The following is a 17,913-nucleotide window of genomic DNA, read 5'->3' as shown; positions in this document are numbered from 1 at the left end:
ATTATCCTTAGAAAATTTTAAATTATCCACGAGTGGAATTACATTGACAATTTTGACACTATTCTGTAAAAAAGAAATACTTTATGGGGTAAATTGATTTTTTTCCCGAGATCATTAGAAACCTAAAAAGAAGGTAATAACTTCTTGTTTAACATGTAAAAAAAAAATCCAATCTTTAAAACAATTTCCAACCATTACCAATTTTTTAAACATATAAATAAAAAAAACTCTCATTAAAAAGAAATTGTTTGACTCAACTAAAGTAGCTGTCCTATAAATACACAGGCTCACTCTTGCTTCAATCCTCTCTATCTCTCTCTCTAGCGCAGACGCAGTCCAAAAACTTTCCTTTCCCGTCTTTGTTTCATCCTTGCTTAACGGGCGACGGCAGTGCTCGGCAGGAGAAATCAGAGAAGAGTTCGGTGGGTGAGCGATGGGAGGTTGTTTTCCCTGCACCAGACCCCCAAAGAACGACGGGAAGGACCAGATCTCACCAGCGTCAGGTAATCTTCCATCGGGATTTCTTGCCGCAAAGTGTTCTCTCTCTCTCTTTTTTTTTTTTTGGTTCTGAGTGGCTAGTTGAAGATCGTTATGGCCGACGATTTCTTCTTTCTGTTTCGTTTCTGTTTCTTTTATGATGGGGCAAGTGGATTTTGATCGGGGGAGATGGATTTCCGGCGGAAAGTTTTGGGGGTTTTTTACTGCTCGATTCGCCGATCTGCTTCGTTCTTCTTCCGGTTGGTGTTTGGAAAATGGATCAACGCTAGATAGATTTTGAGGTGGGTCGGGTTGGTAGGCTACTGCTTCGGCTTCCATTTGAAAGATATTACTAGCGGCGGCAGGAAAGCGATTTGGGAGCGCAAAGGAGACCGATCGAGCAGTCGATGGTTGCCTTACCTTTGAACCACCAGATTAACCTTTGTATTTTGGTTGCTATTTCGATTAACGATTTCCCCCTTTGCTTGGTTTGAGCTGCAACAAGTGTTATTTGAAACAGATTGTATCCACATCTGGACTTCATTGAACACTGTTTTCACATGTATCCCAAATGTTACATGTTTTTCTACGGGTATTCCTTGAAATCCAGAACACCTCTAGATTTAGTACTGGTTCCAAGCTATAGATTCTCTTGTTGATGGACAAAGTGTAAGCGTAGCTGTGATAACCTTTTTGCTTGGATTTGTATCAGAAAAGTTGGAATCAAAATCATCATCTGCAGATTTGAAGAAACAAAACTCACTGAAGGAAAAACAGATCTCCAGCAGTACTTCCGGGAGGATCGCCGCTCAGACGCTTACGTTTCGTGAATTGGCTGCAGCAACTAGGAATTTTAGAGCTGATTGCCTCTTGGGGGAAGGTGGATTTGGTCGAGTTTATAAAGGAAAATTGGAAAGTAGCAACCAGGTTAGTTCATCTTAACTCATGGTGTGTTATTTATTATCTACTGTTGCCTGTTTATATCTGAATCTTCTGATCTTGCTAGTGATGTTTTTGTAACATGAAATGTTATCTAGTATGATGTCTTTTATTGAAATTATTTAGCATTTCAGATTTGGTGTTGCTATATAAAGTTGATAATGGAAAATTTTGTTTCAGGTTGTTGCTATAAAGCAGCTTGATCGCAATGGCTTACAAGGGAACAGGGAATTTCTCGTCGAAGTTCTGATGTTAAGTCTTCTTCACCACCCTAATCTTGTTAATCTTATTGGATATTGTGCTGATGGAGATCAAAGACTTTTGGTTTATGAATACATGGCATTAGGATCCTTGGAGGATCATCTTCACGGTTCGTTGTGGCATGATCATGACATTTCTCATATTTTCATTTATTTGGACTCACGATTTGTCTTCTCATGCGAATGCAACAGATCCTTCCCCAGATAAGAAGTGGCTTGATTGGAACACTAGAATGAAAATAGCTGCAGGTGCGGCAAAAGGATTAGAGTATTTGCATGATACTGCAAGTCCTCCTGTAATTTATCGTGATTTAAAATGCTCCAATATCCTTCTCGATGAGGATTATAATCCCAAGTTATCAGATTTTGGCTTGGCAAAGCTAGGCCCTGTTGGCGATAACACTCATGTGTCAACAAGAGTGATGGGCACTTATGGGTATTGTGCTCCCGAATATGCAATGACTGGACAATTGACGCTAAAGTCTGATGTTTATAGCTTTGGAGTTGTTCTTTTAGAGCTTATCACGGGGAGACGGGCTATTGACAATTCTAGAGCTGCAGGGGAGCACAATCTTGTTGCATGGGTAAGCATATATGCATGATAATCTAATCTCCTATATTTACATCTGAAGTTCAAAAATAGAAAATAGATGCATCATCTTACTTCCTAGAGTAAAAGGAGCATAAAGGTTTTCTCTTCCAGATTGTGCTGTTCAATTTATTTATTTTCAGCATCGTTTTCATGACTCATCATCACACTATTCTCGACGCATTTACTCTTTGTACTAATTGGGTTAGATTAGGACCTTCTGACATTGTCCAGTATCCAGTCGTGGTGCTTGTCATTATGATTTTTCATAACTGTCTATTCTTTGGTTGTACGCAACTTAGCTTGAGACCAACATGATTCTTACTATGGAGGAAGAATTTTCGTTGTTCTGGTACAAAGTAGATTGTTGCTTGAATCATATTGTTTTTCCTTGAACCTGAGTATATTCTACGGTTGCAGGCACGACCGTTGTTTAGAGACAGGAGGAAATTTGCTCAGATGGCTGATCCAATGCTTCTGGGACACTACCCGGTTCGAGGCTTATACCAGGCGCTAGCCGTTGCAGCAATGTGTTTACAAGAGCAGCCTAGCATGAGGCCTCTGATAGCGGATGTCGTCACAGCCCTCACCTACCTAGCTTCACAATCTAACAACCCCAAGAACCAAAACCAGACCTCTCAATTGGCAGCTCCGGGATCACCTCAGACAAGATTGGACATGGAAAAAAGACCACGCAATGGATCAGAAAGAGATCGATTGAGAGCATCAAAGTGAAATCACCTGATAGATCGCCTTAAGAGTCTATACTGATCTCATCGCAAGATCAATCACCTCCAGAACAGTGCCATGTCCAAAATGAGAAAAGTCTTACACCATACAGTTAATGAGCCTGCTACAATTGCTGCATAAACCAACAGGAACCAGATCCTTTTTCGGTCTACTGAACCAGATCTTTGTTTATTTATTATCCTCATGGTTTATATGTTGTTTCTAGCCCTTGTATCTAAGTCCAGTGTTAGACATCATATATTATAATATCTAGATTACTTTCGGAATGTTTCTCATTTGTAATGGTGAAAATTGACTACTCAAAACCTTGTTCTTCATATTAGGGTATGTTTTATTGGACGGAATGACATATAGGGGCTTGGCCAGGAGAAAGGACAGCAAGAGGATGCAGCAGGTGAGCCAGCAAGGCCATGTCTTACTATTTTGCCAGCCTAGCAATTGCTGCATTGATGAATGGTGTCTCTGTACCCTTCCCTTCTGATCAAAGCATTCTCAAGAGAAGAAGCCCACAGGTAAATGAGCCAGCTCCTCTGGTCCCAGCTTCTTTACACCTTTGTCGCTCTCATTTCCTTCCCACAACACATGTAGCAGGTCTTTGTAGTACTTGATCTATGGATTCAATTCTACCAACTCGACCGAGCTGATGCATGTCTGTCTCAAGATGGAAAACACACTAATCGGACAAGGTTCCTGCTGTTCACTCTTAACTTTTTTAAATCCAGAACTCTATTTAAATTGCATCGTTCAGTCAATGATGAATGGCGTGTCGCCAACTTGGCCAGCAGGCAGAAGTGTATGTGAAATTGAAGGCTGAATGTGAATTACCTGGCCATCTCCCCTAGCATGATGTCAGTGCACGAGAACAAGAGACCAAGCTCCACCTGCAGCACACCCACACAAGTCATGGACTAGCAGAAAAAATAGATGACTATCTAAGTGTCATTAGCTAATTGTTTCAATCTTTTGATTTGGTGGTGCATCTTCAATTATTTGTTTGTGGTACCACAAGATGAAGGGGATTCCAAAACCTACTGCAGCAGATGTAATGATACATGATTAGAAGCGAGGAATTTAAAGATTGCTGCAATCTGCAGCTCCCCACAGTGTTTTCTGTCTGAGCCAAACATTCTACATGAAAATAGATTCTCCAATGGAGGAACACAAGGAAAAATGGGTTACTAGATCTTAAAATAATTTTTTATTATAAAATTTTAAATTGTTACCATGCCAATCTTAATTTCAAAACACTTGGCTCCAGCAATATTAGACAGAGAACAAGGCCGTGGGCAGCCATCATATGACTACTCATGCAGTCATCACTTGAGCTGTCAAGATGTCTGTCAAAGCAAACTGCCTTTTAGGAGAGAAGAAAATGAAAGTGTTTGACATTGGACTTCACCTTTCAACATGGCACTGTGCTCTGTAGGTGGCCCTTTTTCCTTGAAAAAAACAAGTTCACTATCAGATTGGAGATGAGGAAGATTTACCTGGAGTTACTCGACCGAGACATACTTCAGGGCAAAATCATCACATCCTTGCTTTTTAATTTTTGTGGACCATGCATCAATCTTCTCTCACAACATAACTACAAGAGTTGGAATTTTTTTTTGTCCTTTTTCCGAACACATACCTGCAATAATTGCCACTGCAGTACATTGTTCATGGACCATGCTGCACATTACGTTTTTCAGACTTTTTTTTTTTTGGATCTGACAAAAGACATTGACGTAAGGTAGCCAAGCTGTTTCTCACTGAATAGGTTTTAGTACAAGAATGGATAAATTATCCTGTGACTGAACATTAGGTATTGGCTACGGTTCTACTCAACCAGCATCTGTCATTTGTCTGATTGTTGTAGATCATTCCTAGGTCTGTAGTCTGTGGAGATCTTCGGTGAAGCAACAGATGAGATTTTATCTTCACTGGACATTTCCGGCTTACCCTGAAAAAATGCGAAATAAAACCAATCACATAACTAATTTTTGCAAGAGCCCGGGGGCGCCCCACACAACTAAACAAGAAGCATTTGTGTGTCAATGTTGAGCATCATAAGCAAAAATCCAAAATAGAGTTCAGATCATAAATTGTGGTGCCGATCCATGCTACTGTGAAATGGATGGTTTTTACCGTTCCAACATGAGTCTAGCACTGATAATTAAAAAAAATATATCTATAACAATCAAATATTATCAAAAATATTTTTTTAATTAATATATTTTATATTTAAAAAAACTTCGACTCAATCCGAAAATCCAGCACTTCTGAACCTTATCTTATTTCAGATAGATAAAAATTATCATCAATAGATGGATGAATGATAGAGGCATAGAGAACTTGGAAATCATGTACATTGCAAGGAGAATTAACATTCGAGTTGGTAGATAATGAAAGGAAAATTTACAGAGTTACATTCCAGGGTAAATATACTCAGAAACATGAAGTTTTTGCTTGTATAAAATCTAAGCATACAGAAAGAAGCATTTTTGCATAATTAAGTAATTTCTTTTAAACAATTTCCTACGAGTACCTTATTCTTGTCAAGCCAGCTTCCAAATGGCCTTGAAAGCAATCCCAATAACCTGGTAAGAACAATATGAAACAATACTCGATTGGTCACACAACAAAATAATAAATTGAAACAGATAGCAAAGTCATCAAAGAAAGGTAAAGATACACAGATATAGATCCTAAGAATATACCTTGGGGAAGATGCAGTTGAGCTTGACTGGCTTTGCAATGTGGACTCCAGCATTCTCTCTGCATTAATAGCCCTTTTCTCCATTTCTGAAAGTGCTGCCATGGTTTCTTCGTATTTCTCCTTTATGTGCACAGGAATCAATAGAACAGATCAGTAAAAAATTACAATAAATTGGACCTGATATAAATTTGCAAATAAAAAAAATTATCAAGCTTCAACCAATACAGCAAAATTAATGTATCAGCAAATAATCAAACATTAATATCGATAACCCTTATGCTTCGTCAAAATGAGACAGATTAATTGTCACTTTGCCTCACATGATAATTATTATACTCGGGCGGTCAAAGTATAGTATTCTCAGTTTGTCTACATCATAAGTATTAACCTAATGCACCGACAAAGAAGCTGGTATAAATTATTTTTTAAACCCCTGCATCCAATCCAGAACCAATAGCCAACTTGGAACCAAACTTTAAAAGGAGTACTGAACGCTGAGATTCAATACTCCTATCGTCAATGGATTCAAATATTCTGGAATAATTTAGAGCTCTAACATGATCAACAGTTTTCACTTTTATTGATCTCATCAAGGTGGCAAAAGGCAAATACGCTCGCCCCAGCACCCCCGTCAACCCGTCGGGCCAACACGAGTTATTGATCTCATCAAGAACAGTGGGATTCTCGATTTTAGCTTTAAGATATTTCCTTCCTTTTTCAGGTCTGGTTGCATTTTACCCAAAATAATCCTAATAACCTAAGTAACTCTAAAACCACAAATAACCCTAAAACCCTAAATAGCCCTTACACTCTAAATAACCCAAATAACCCTATACCCTAAATAACCATGATGAAAATTACTTGGAAGATTGAGAAGGGGAGCCTTGGCGCATCAGTAAAGTTGTTGCTTTGGGACCTAAAGGTCACAGGTTCGAATCATGGAAACAACCTCTTGCAAAAAGTAGGTTAAGGCTGCATACAATAGATCCTTCCCCGGGACCCCGCATGGCAAGAGCTTCATGTATCGGGCTGCCCTTTTAAAGACGAAGGAAGAAATAAATGATTATAAAATGCCCTTATTAGAGGACTACAAAAAACACTCTAGTACAAAAATTTTAAAAATTGAACTGATTGTGTCATTTGCTCTTCCACATCAAAATATTTACCATGTTCACAGGTAATTCAGGAATCATAAATTTACAATTAGGATTTGAACAGGTCTCTTGCTACAGTACTATGTCAATTTTGATTTAATAGACAAATACATCATTTTCTTAGTTTCGAATTCGATTGAGTTCTTACATATCCCCTAGTTGACCATAATATTTGTGCAGCATTCTCTTTATCAACAAATAAATGTATCTATCTCTGGTACTATGGCAAACTTGGAATATTATGTACAGACATTTATTCAATATTTTCCTCATTTTATACATTTTATATTTTAAAATTTTAAAATCACTTTCTGGTTGATTCCTAACCCGGCATTCTGATCTGCGTATATGGTTGAAAGACTTGTTCCCAACCGTATTACTGCAAATCGATTTTGATTCAGACAGAGATAGCTGATTGTGCATGCATAATCAGCTTGTCGTGTAAAGTTCTTTGACAAGCCATATATTTTTGTCCCGAAAAGAAGCTTCCTATGCTTGAGTAAGGGAACACACGTTTTTATATTACATTATTAAGTAGATAGTAATTTGTACTGCCTGAAACAAGATGTAATTTCATATTGTCCTTCCATTATCTATATTGCAAATATAAAAGGAAAAGAATCAAAAGGGCGCCCTTTTTTTTAATGAATCATCAAAAGGGCGCCCTTTTTTTTAATGAATCATCAAAAGGGCTCCCTATGTTGATTTATTATCAAACGGGTGCTCCATCCTCCTATAAAATGACACAGTTGTCCTCCACTATAAAGTAAAAGCTTATTCCTATTATTATCTCTCTCCTATTTTTTTCCCGCTTAAATCGGCGTGTGGTAGCAAACTACGGTTCCATAGTTGCTATAACATCGGAAAAACAAAATTTAAGACAAATTGTTCAGAGCCTCTGAAAACGATTTAAATGATATTTTGTAGTTGAAACCTGGCTGTTACAAATTCCACCTAATAACAAATTGTATATATATGAATGAGTTTCGATTTGATATATTGTGCATCTCGTTGTTCAACCTGAGTCAAAAATTATGATCTCTCAAAGTTTAAGGTTTAACATTCACATTATAACAGCTATGAAACCGTAACAGCTACAACATTCCAGCTGTTACAATGTGAATGTTAAACTCTAAACTTTGAGAGATCATAACTTTTGACTCAGACTAAACTACATGATGCACAATATATCAAATCGAAACTCGTTCAGAGAACTTCGATTTGACATATTATGCATCATGTGCCTCAACCTAAGTTAAAAATTATGACATCTCAAAGTTTACCTAGCATACACGTTGTAGTAGCTACTAAACCGTAGCTACTACAACTGTGTGGCAATTCAATTGTAGTAGCTACAAAACAATAGTTACTACAATTACAAATTCAACTTTAAAAGGTCATAACTTTTGTTTCGGGTTGAACAACGAAACGCACAACACATTAAATCGAAGCTCATTCAGAGATCTTCGATTTGATATATTATGCGTCACATGGTTCAATTGGAATAAAAAGTTATGTCCTCTCAAAATTTACCAAACATACACGATGTAGAAGCTACGAAACCGTAGTTGCTACAACTACAAGTTTAACTTTAAGAGCTCTTAACTTTTGATTCGGGTTGAACCACGATATGCACAATATATCAAATCAAAGCTCGTTCAGAGATCTTCTATTTGATATATTGTGCGTCCCATGGTTTAACCCGAGTCAAAAGTTATGGAATCTCTAATTTTATCCATTATGCATGTTGTAGCGACTACGAAACATGTATAATGGATAAATTTTAAGATGTCATAACTTTGACTTGGATTAAACCACGAGATGCACAATATATCAAATTGAAAATCTCTGAATGAGCTTCGATTGGATATAGTATGCGTTTCGTGGTTGAACCAAAATCAAAAGTTATGACTTCTTTAAGTTAAACTTATAGTTGTATTAGTTACGGTTTCGTAGCTGCTACAACAGAGTTGTGACACATGTAGTAGCTACGGTTTAATAGCTGCTACAACGTGTCTTCTTAGTAAACTTTGAGAGGTCATAATTTTTAATTTGGGTTAAACCACAAGATATAAAATCAAATATCTCTAAACGTGTTTAGATTTGATATATTACGTGTCATGTTCAACCCGAGTCAAAAGTTATGGTCTCTCAAAGTTTTGGGTTTAACATTTACGTTATAGCAACTACCAAACTATAGCTCATACAATATGAATGTTAAATCTTAAACTTTGATAGGTCATAACTTTTGGCTCAGATTGAACCATGAGACGCACAATATATTAAATCGAAACTCGTTCATATATCTATAACTTGTTATGGGGTGGAACCTATAATAGCCAAATTTCAAACTCAAAAAAACGTCGTTTAATTTTTTCAAAGGCTCTGAACAATTTTATTTTTAAAATTTTTTTCCACGTTGTAGAAGATTCAATAGCTGCTACAATTGTGTAGTTGCTACAATGCACCGATTTTGGCAAAAAAAATAAGGAGAGAGATAATAATGAGAATAAGCTTTTACTTTATAGTGGAGGACAATTGTATCATTTTACAAGGGGTGGACGCCCTTTTGATAATAAATCAATGTAGGACGCCCCTTTGGCGATTCATTAAAACAGGGGCACCCTTTTGATTTTTGCCCAATATAAAGATGTGGAAGATAATGAAAAAAAAACATACAAGAGTATCATTAAGGAGGAATCAACCGGGAGTTGAGGAAGTTGAAACCTGAAGCATGTGGGTTGCATATTTCTGGGCAGCAGCAGCTTGTTCAGCTAGTATGCGAGCATCTTCAGTCACTTTCCGTTCCTGCTCTAACCTCCTCAAAACCTAAGGTAGTTCATAAATGTGAGAATATTCTGGTACAAGTGATGTTAATACGAAACCTAATAATCAGAAAGGATAATCATGTAGGAAAATTACACCTGATGCATGGCATTCTCTTTCTGTTGTTTTGTCGTCATAGTTTGTCGCAATTCAGAAGCCTCTCGCTCTAACTTCTCAACCTGTGCAAGAAGTAATATCCCTTTCTTTGATTACTAAAATGAATGCAATTTAATAGTATTAATTATGTAACAAAATATTCCTAACAATATGATAATATTTATCAGAACCACATGTAACTCTTATAACATTTTATAATTATACAGTATGGCACTATTAATTATCTGATATTGTTTCTAAAAGTTACATATTGACAAAAAGAAAATTATTTTATATTATTAATTTAAGAAAAATCTCATATGATTAATAATTTAACAATTGCCATACATATTAAAATTATAGCAAATAAATGTACTCAGTAGCATATTTTACAAGGATATAGTAACACAAACAGCAAAATTAGGTCAAAGAACAGCTGCTAAAAATACTTTGAGCCAAATATTGGCAAAGCTCAACCAACTCCTGATGCCTAATTCAGATCTTGGTGAAGTACATAGTGACGTCATTTTTTATCCTCTGCAATTCCAACCAACATGGTCCAGCAGCAGCAGCACGCCTCTACAATTCCAGCCAGCATGGACCAACAAAAACAGGATGAACTCAAAGTTTATCAGCCTTCTTCACATGGGAAGTGACAAACAAACTAAGTAGCAAGCTAGGCTTTCAAGTGTGAACTTATTAATTCGTTATTACTTGGAGTTAATGCAGTTGTATTAATTGTGAGTGCAGTTCTGTGGTTTAAGAACTATATGTAGAAGATACTAGAAAGATGTAGGAAATTCTACATTGTTATTTCCAAATTTTCTTCCAAAGACTGGAGATTGGCAGGTTCTCTCAGGTTGTGCCTACACGTAATTTGCAACAATTCGAAAAGGGAAGAAAGAAATTAAAGTCTTATAATGTTTTTTCCGAAAGAACCCACAGCATGGTATCATTACTGCAACTAGAACAAGACCACTTGCATAAGTTGCAATGTGTATAAAAATGAATACAGCATTTCAATATCAATGATCTTCAACTATCTTTTGTCATAGAATGATGGAAAACAAAGCCTAACCTTATTTTCAGAAAATAAATGTGTTTATATTTTAAAGCATTTTTAAAACTACCTTGACGCTAAGAAGTCGCCTATTGTCCTGCTTAACTGTTTCCATTAGTGTCGTTTCAAACTCTTCAGCTCTAGCAAAATTAACAAACAGCAATTGATATTCAAAATAACAGTCAGAATGGAAAAGATAGAATAATGGATATTGAAATGACATGGTATCAATCACAACATAGAAAAATGTATAGGATAAAGCCTGAATAAAGAAGGATAAAATAAATAAGCAACATATTTACTAAAATCTGAGAATCCAGTGAAAAATGTTCACAGTTAAAGATAATACATATTATTCACACTTTTGTGGCGTAGAACCAGCCTAAACAATTTGCTATGTTCCCTTATTTCTACTATTATAGACTTCTATTTATATTGAGAATAGAAATTGAATCATCCTGGTATAGTCTTGTGTCATGAAATGCTTTAACAATGTTACAAATTTGGAGATGAAGGGATTCTAGTCAAATAAGCATTTGGCTGGAATAAAGAAATTAAAATAGCTACCAAGTGACAAAGAACCTTTATAAATCCATAAATAATGGTTTACAATTTTTAGTAAAAAGTAAGCCATTTTAACAAACCTTAAAATAGCTGATTGTTTCTCCTCCAGCAATCTGCATAACTCAACCTTCAAAAATGCTACCTATTAAAGGATGTAAATGCATAACTTGGCATAGTAAAGAAACAACAACAATGTTTTGTAAGAACTCTTCTAGTACCTACCAGAAAAGGAATTAAAAGAAACATGCCCACATTCACTTAAACACTAGAAATAGTTAAAGCTGAAAAATACAAATAATGAATGAGATGGGATAACTTGTAAATCAAGTTGTGTTTGCCCCAACTATTTAGAGTTGGTTACATGAATCTTTTCTCTCCAATAAGATTTCTATGAAAGTATGCATCTGTTGTAATATTCAAATTAATTAAATAGTCTTTTGGTCTTTCTCCATCTCTTGCAACCTTCACTTCAACTCTAATTGATTTTCCTCTTCTAAGTTCTCCTTATAAAATCTATTGGTCGCCTCTGAATATGCCTATATCATTTAAATCCCATTCTCATAAAAAATCTATCGCATGTTTCTAATCTAATGAAGAAATGTGCACTCGTCATTGGGAAAATATTTGCATGAAAGGCACCAAAGGTTGATCCATACATGGTAATTATAGAATGACATATTTTAGTATAAATTACCAAGTCTCGAACTACTAGTTACTTATAACCTTATTTGGTTTTGCCCCAGAACTTAGACACGAGTGCTGCCCTTAATTTTTTTTCACATTTATGGAACCAATTCTGTTGAATAGCGTAAAAAAAAAAAGGGCAGCCCGGTGCACGAAGCTCCCGCCATACGGGTCCCAGGGAAGGGATCCATTGTACGCAATCTTACCCTGCTTTTTGCAAGAGGCTGTTTCCAGGATTTGAACCCGTGACCTTTTGATCACATGGCAACAACTTTACCATTGCGCCAAAACTCTCCTTCTTCTGTTGAATAACGTAACTTATTTTTATACAGTTTCAAAAAAAAAATCATTATTTTGTTACAATGCTAATGTTCATGCTTTACAGTCCATAATTTAACTTAGTATAATTGGAATAAAACTCGAGCAGTTAATTTAATCTTCCAAAAAAAACAACCATAATCTGACTCTAGTCTATTAGAATGTAATTTCTTACTCAGGGACATGCATAAGCACTGATTTCTCACCAGTTATGAGATCATCTTTATCTTTTTAATTTGTTATAAATATTTCAGAAAGTAAGGATTCTTTATCACATGGACATGTACCTAGATTCAACGCTCAAAATAATTTGGTTTTATTATGGCATTTGATACAAATACATGCTAGAGTTAATTACAAACTACCTGTTCTTGGAGATCAGGTAGAGTATCCAATTGATCACCGCCTGTTAAGCTACTATCATATCCTTCAGCTGACCGAGAAATTGATGGATACAAATCTATGCGGATTTTGAAATACCTGATTCAGCTGTTGAATTGGTTGATATGTATAATAGCTCTGAGTCATAATTAAAGTTCAACAACTTAGATGTTGGACTGAAGGAGTCTTTCCAAGAATGAAGTCCTTTGGACCTTTCCTCCATAACAGCTATAACATCAGCTCTGTGCTTTCTTCTTAAATGCTCCAGTTTCTCTTCATTTACTGTTTGATAATACAAGCAAGCCTTTGCCATAAGTTGGCTGCTATCAAAGGTAGAACCCACAAGAGTTTGTAACAAAGTAATTGCCTCCCCAGCATCTTTTGTTGTCTCCAGTGCAGTGCCTATGTATCACAATCATACTTCAAATATCAATATGCAACACAAAGACCATTTTATAAGTATCTCAACAAAAATAGCGGAGAAGAGAATGAATCAATAGCCATTTACCCAGTACCATATAAATCCATCAAAGCAAGTGTTGTCCGGAAAAGCATAACTCTATTTCCATCAAAAATCAGTACATCCCAAACACGGAGCACTGGAAAAGAGACACTAGCATTCAGCAATCTCTTTTTAACATAATAATATAGAGTTTTAATATATCAGCATAGTAACAGGTTTGAAATAACTGAAGAGTAGTCAGTAAAGGCAAAAACACTTTTGTATCCAATATTTCAGGAAGCGCCTGCAAATGTGTTGATAAAGCCAGGACATGGCACAGAAAATGTTTACTGAGGTTGATTGAAAGGAAATGGAACATAGAAAGAAACTGATTGTGCGCTAATTTAGATAATAAGGTTTCTTATATAAATAGCTGGAAGGAGAAAAACTGACCACTTTCCCATGGAAGTATATTTACAAAGACTGATAAGAACCAAGGTCCTGTGATCCATGCTACCTGCACTCCCAAGTGCTCAAGATGATTAACTGCAATTAGAATTCTAGAACCTCATCAAACCATTAACAGTCATGTCGACTATTAGATTCACAGGTGTTAGAAAAATAGGATAACATTAATGCACAAGAAAAAGACACACCCAATGCTGGGAGTTTTTCACGAACTAGATCTTCAAGAACAAGTTGGTCTACCTGAAGCAAAAGAAGACTTCATTTGGACATGTAAAGTTTAACATAAGTATTTATATATTGTGTCTTTCTTCTCCATTCAGGCATGTAAAAAATCAACTCCAGTTTCACTTTTCTAGTTAACATTCTAAAATTGGGATGCTAAGATATGAGATCAAAAAGGTAAACGCTAAGTATGGATTACTACCTGAGAATCAAACAACTCCTTGGAATAATATCCATCAAAATAGCCATCAATTATACTGGCTAAAGTCCTGAGAATAACAATTAGAAGTTGCAAGTAAAACAAATCCAGCCAGCTTCAAGCTACTTGAATATAAATACCTACCAGAATGCATTTTCCTCTGGCATTAGAAGAAGTAAAAGGCCAGCAAAAAAGTTCATGACCTATAGATAGAGAACTCCAAACATAAGTTGCAGTGTATTTGATGTTAGAAGCATTTTTCTCTATGAAACATATTTAATTTGTAATATTAATGCTAAAAAGTGTCTAACTAAGGGAGAAGATTGAAGAGGTAAAAAATAAAGGAAATCAGCTTACAAAAAAAAAAAGATTTGAACTTTGTGCCTTGGCCTAAGGGAGATTGTTAATTTCCAATTTATCCCTATATTAGTAATAAAAGTTGTAGGTTAATTGAGAAATATAAAGCCTAGATGAAACTACCACCATTATTAGATATAGTATTGGACTAGAAGATTCTAAAAAATTAGTTGGACAATTTCCTCACTTGATTAATCAAAGAAACCAACCTTCAAAGGTATTGATATGCATAATTTAGAAAGAAAAAAAACTTAAAGAAATAATTAAAATAGATCCTAATCCTACCTGACAATACCCAACAGAAGGATTATACCGAGCATAAGCCAAAAGTAGATGTCTCAAAGAACTTCTTCCATCTTCACTCAAAGATGGGTGTCCCGGGAACGTCCTAGGCAAATCCTACAAATTCAAAATCCAAGATGGAAAATGATCTATATAAAGAGAACAACTCCTGCAAAATAATAAAACTAGATTTAGTGTCTAAGTTTCTTTCTCAGGACAACCTTCTCAATTTGTTGTCTCCAATTATCAGGAATCTGCCTTTTGGGTGTGTTTGACGTCTTGTTAGTGTCATTGGATTTGTTAGATTTGTGTTCTTTTACTTCGCTACTCTCAGCTTCCTCATCTAGTAACTTATCATAATAACCCTCAATCCTATGAAACTTGGTGTTGGCAAAGACTTGCCATACCTGCATATAGGACAAATTTAAGCAAAAGGACTAATGCCGATTAGAATTTGGAAAACAAAAAGAAAACAAAAAACAAGCTCAACAACAGAGGTCAGCTTGCACCTCTCCTCTCAAAGCCATTGGCACTCCCCCATGAACCAAGCTTTCCAATTCTTCTATCCAGGGGAAATGAGATACTTCCTTCAAATCTAAATCAGCAATGTGTGGTGCTTCTTGCATTTTGAGCCTCTCGACATTATCAAACTCTTTGGTGGACCATTCTTCAGATGCCCCTCCTACTTGCCCGCAGACATCCCTGTTGTCATCCAGTTTGTGACAGCATCCACTTGTACAAGCAGCTTTTCTATTGCTAGTTGGTACACTCCACTTCTTCACCCGATGACTCATCAACTGCTCAATGGGAGTCAATGTTGACCTTAATGGACTCCATCTTTGGATTTTGTGAGTTGCCCCTTCTCTCTTGGTCTCTGTGGCAATTTCTGGTGAGGCACCCTCGTGATAACTATCATTTCTTCCTTCGACGTTTGACACTGAAGAAGAACACTCAACCTCTACCAAAGAATCATTAGATGACACTGCAATGACCTCAAGTTTGTCCAAGAAGTCCTTCCATCTCTTGATTCTCTCTTCCTCCTCCTCCTGCATGAACATCCAAATTCAAGTAATTGTTACTAAAACAATTAAATACCAGTACGTAATCCAATAAGGAGGATGAATCCATGCCTTGTATTTCTTGGCATAGTCACGGTGTATTTGCAAGTATTGAGGCCTCACTGGAAACCCGTACAAATCCCTGGCCGCACATCAGCACCATTTCAATCAATTTAAGAAAGGAACAAATCATCTTGCTGAAGATTCAACAAACAAGAAATTTAACAATTTTATATTCAAAAGTGGGAAAGTCATAGATGTTTTTACCTAGAATCTGCATCCATGAAGATAGACCATCAGAACATAAGGATAAACAATGAGGGTCTATATAAGAGCCGACGCAGGGACCAAAACCCTGGCAATCCAATGATCCAACCAACCACAGCGACAGAAAAGGCTAGATCGCAATGCCATTGACAGCCGAAGGAGACTTACGCGCCAGCATCTGCGAAATGACAGAGTGGAAAGGTTTCCACCGATGAAAACTACATCGGACGAATCAACGAACTTCTATTTTGAGCAAAACCATATGTTTGCGGGGAGGAAGGGGATGCCAGAATGAGGCATGGTGAGATGGAATCGATGACGACGACTGACCTCTTCGAGTCTACGGCGAGGACCCGGACGGCCGCTTCTTCTCCTTCGTGCCCCGCTTGGTCTGCCTCCCTCCCTCGTCCGGCGGGGGCACCTCGTAGCCACGCCAGGACGTGCGGCTCAGTTAACAAGCATGTAACTATGTATTAGTTGCGTTTGGGTTTGTCTCATCTGATTTCTCAAATTTTTGTTTGTTATTCTTAAATATTACAATAAATAATTAAATTTTCAAAAATGAAGAAAATTATTTTAATTTTAAATTTTTAATGTTTGTGTTAAGTGTTATCACGTTAATTATCACTTTACTATGATACTATCATCGTGTTTGAACGTTGATATATATTACGTATTCATTATATTAATATTTTTATTAATACACGTCTATATCTATTTTAATATTAATACTCATTATTTATATATTTCACTATCCACTCATTTTATCTTTATTCATTATATCAAAATTTATTTTCTTAATTATTTGGATTATTTTGGATTATTTTAAAAAGTGGGTGTTAATTATAATATAATTTGAGTGTTACAATACCTATGTATTCTAATTTAATAAAAAAAAACAAATATTACATCTCGATTGTAATAATATGGTATCTTAAATTGTAAGTCAATATTTATAATTTTAAATCATTTTTTTAACGCTCTTATAGCTACCCGGGTAAATCAAAAAGTATATATGAGTGTTAGCGAACGATTAACGTCACAAGTATAGGTCCCGATAGGCCGACTAGATGCGGTGAATAGCCCTATAATAAAAGTTAGAAGAATATCTTATTTTCCAACTTAGCAAGGATACAATATTAATTAAACACGATTAAGAAACAATAATATAAACAAATAAGTAAAAGAACAACAGATTCTACTTGGTTACAACTTAGATGGTTGTTAATCCAAGACAATTAAAAGTTCCACTAAAATTCTCCTTTATGAAGTAAAGTAGCCCCTTACAGTCTTCGAAAGCTCAGAAATAACTAGAAAGATAAATATAATCATTGATATTTAATTTCTAGCTCCGGAGACTTTTTATAGCCTCATAAAAAAAAGTTATCGTTGTTTGGGGACGCCTCCAAAAAGGATCCAAGGTACCTCTAAGTGGATAAACTTTTATTTGTTTGCAACGGTCGGCCAACGGCTCTGCCACATTGGAAGTGTCTCCATGGGCTTCGGAGGCACTTTCTTGTCTTGACCTAAGGTGCCTTAGAGCCTATGCTTAAGGTGCCTTCACGCCTATACTCGAGGCGCTTTCACGCCTGTACTCAAGGAGCCTTCGTGCCTGTACTTGAGGCGCCTTCACACTTGTGCTCGAGACACCTGTGCTCGAGGCGCTTTCGCACCTGTGCTTAAGGCACCTTCACACCTGTGTTCGAGGCACCTTCACGCCTGTGCTCGAGGTGCCTCCACACAGCTGAGGTACCTCAAGTCTTGCTAACTCCAATCACTTGGGTGATGCTCCATCCGTCTAGAGTTGAGCTCACTCACATCC

The 17,913-nt window shown here is 36.4% G+C and overlaps 1 protein-coding gene and 1 pseudogene across 1 annotated transcript; one reads left to right on the top strand and one right to left on the bottom strand.

Moving 5' to 3' along the window:
* The first annotated feature begins 301 nt into the window (after positions 1-301).
* LOC122024809 (probable serine/threonine-protein kinase PBL7) lies at positions 302-3,285 on the top strand. Its single transcript, XM_042583519.1, has 5 exons — positions 302-503; positions 1,190-1,404; positions 1,597-1,786; positions 1,869-2,260; positions 2,686-3,285. The coding sequence occupies exons 1-5, from the start codon at positions 434-436 to the stop codon at positions 2,998-3,000; spliced, it is 1,182 nt and encodes a 393-aa protein (XP_042439453.1). The 5' UTR covers positions 302-433; the 3' UTR covers positions 3,001-3,285.
* A 1,452-nt stretch (positions 3,286-4,737) lies between these two features.
* Positions 4,738-16,578, bottom strand: LOC122024808 (annotated as a pseudogene).
* Positions 16,579-17,913: the final 1,335 nt, after the last annotated feature.

Source organism: Zingiber officinale, chromosome 9B (genome assembly GCF_018446385.1).
Source record: "Zingiber officinale cultivar Zhangliang chromosome 9B, Zo_v1.1, whole genome shotgun sequence".
Taxonomy (NCBI): Eukaryota; Viridiplantae; Streptophyta; class Magnoliopsida; order Zingiberales; family Zingiberaceae; genus Zingiber; species Zingiber officinale.
This window is presented reverse-complemented; position numbering and strand designations above follow the sequence as displayed.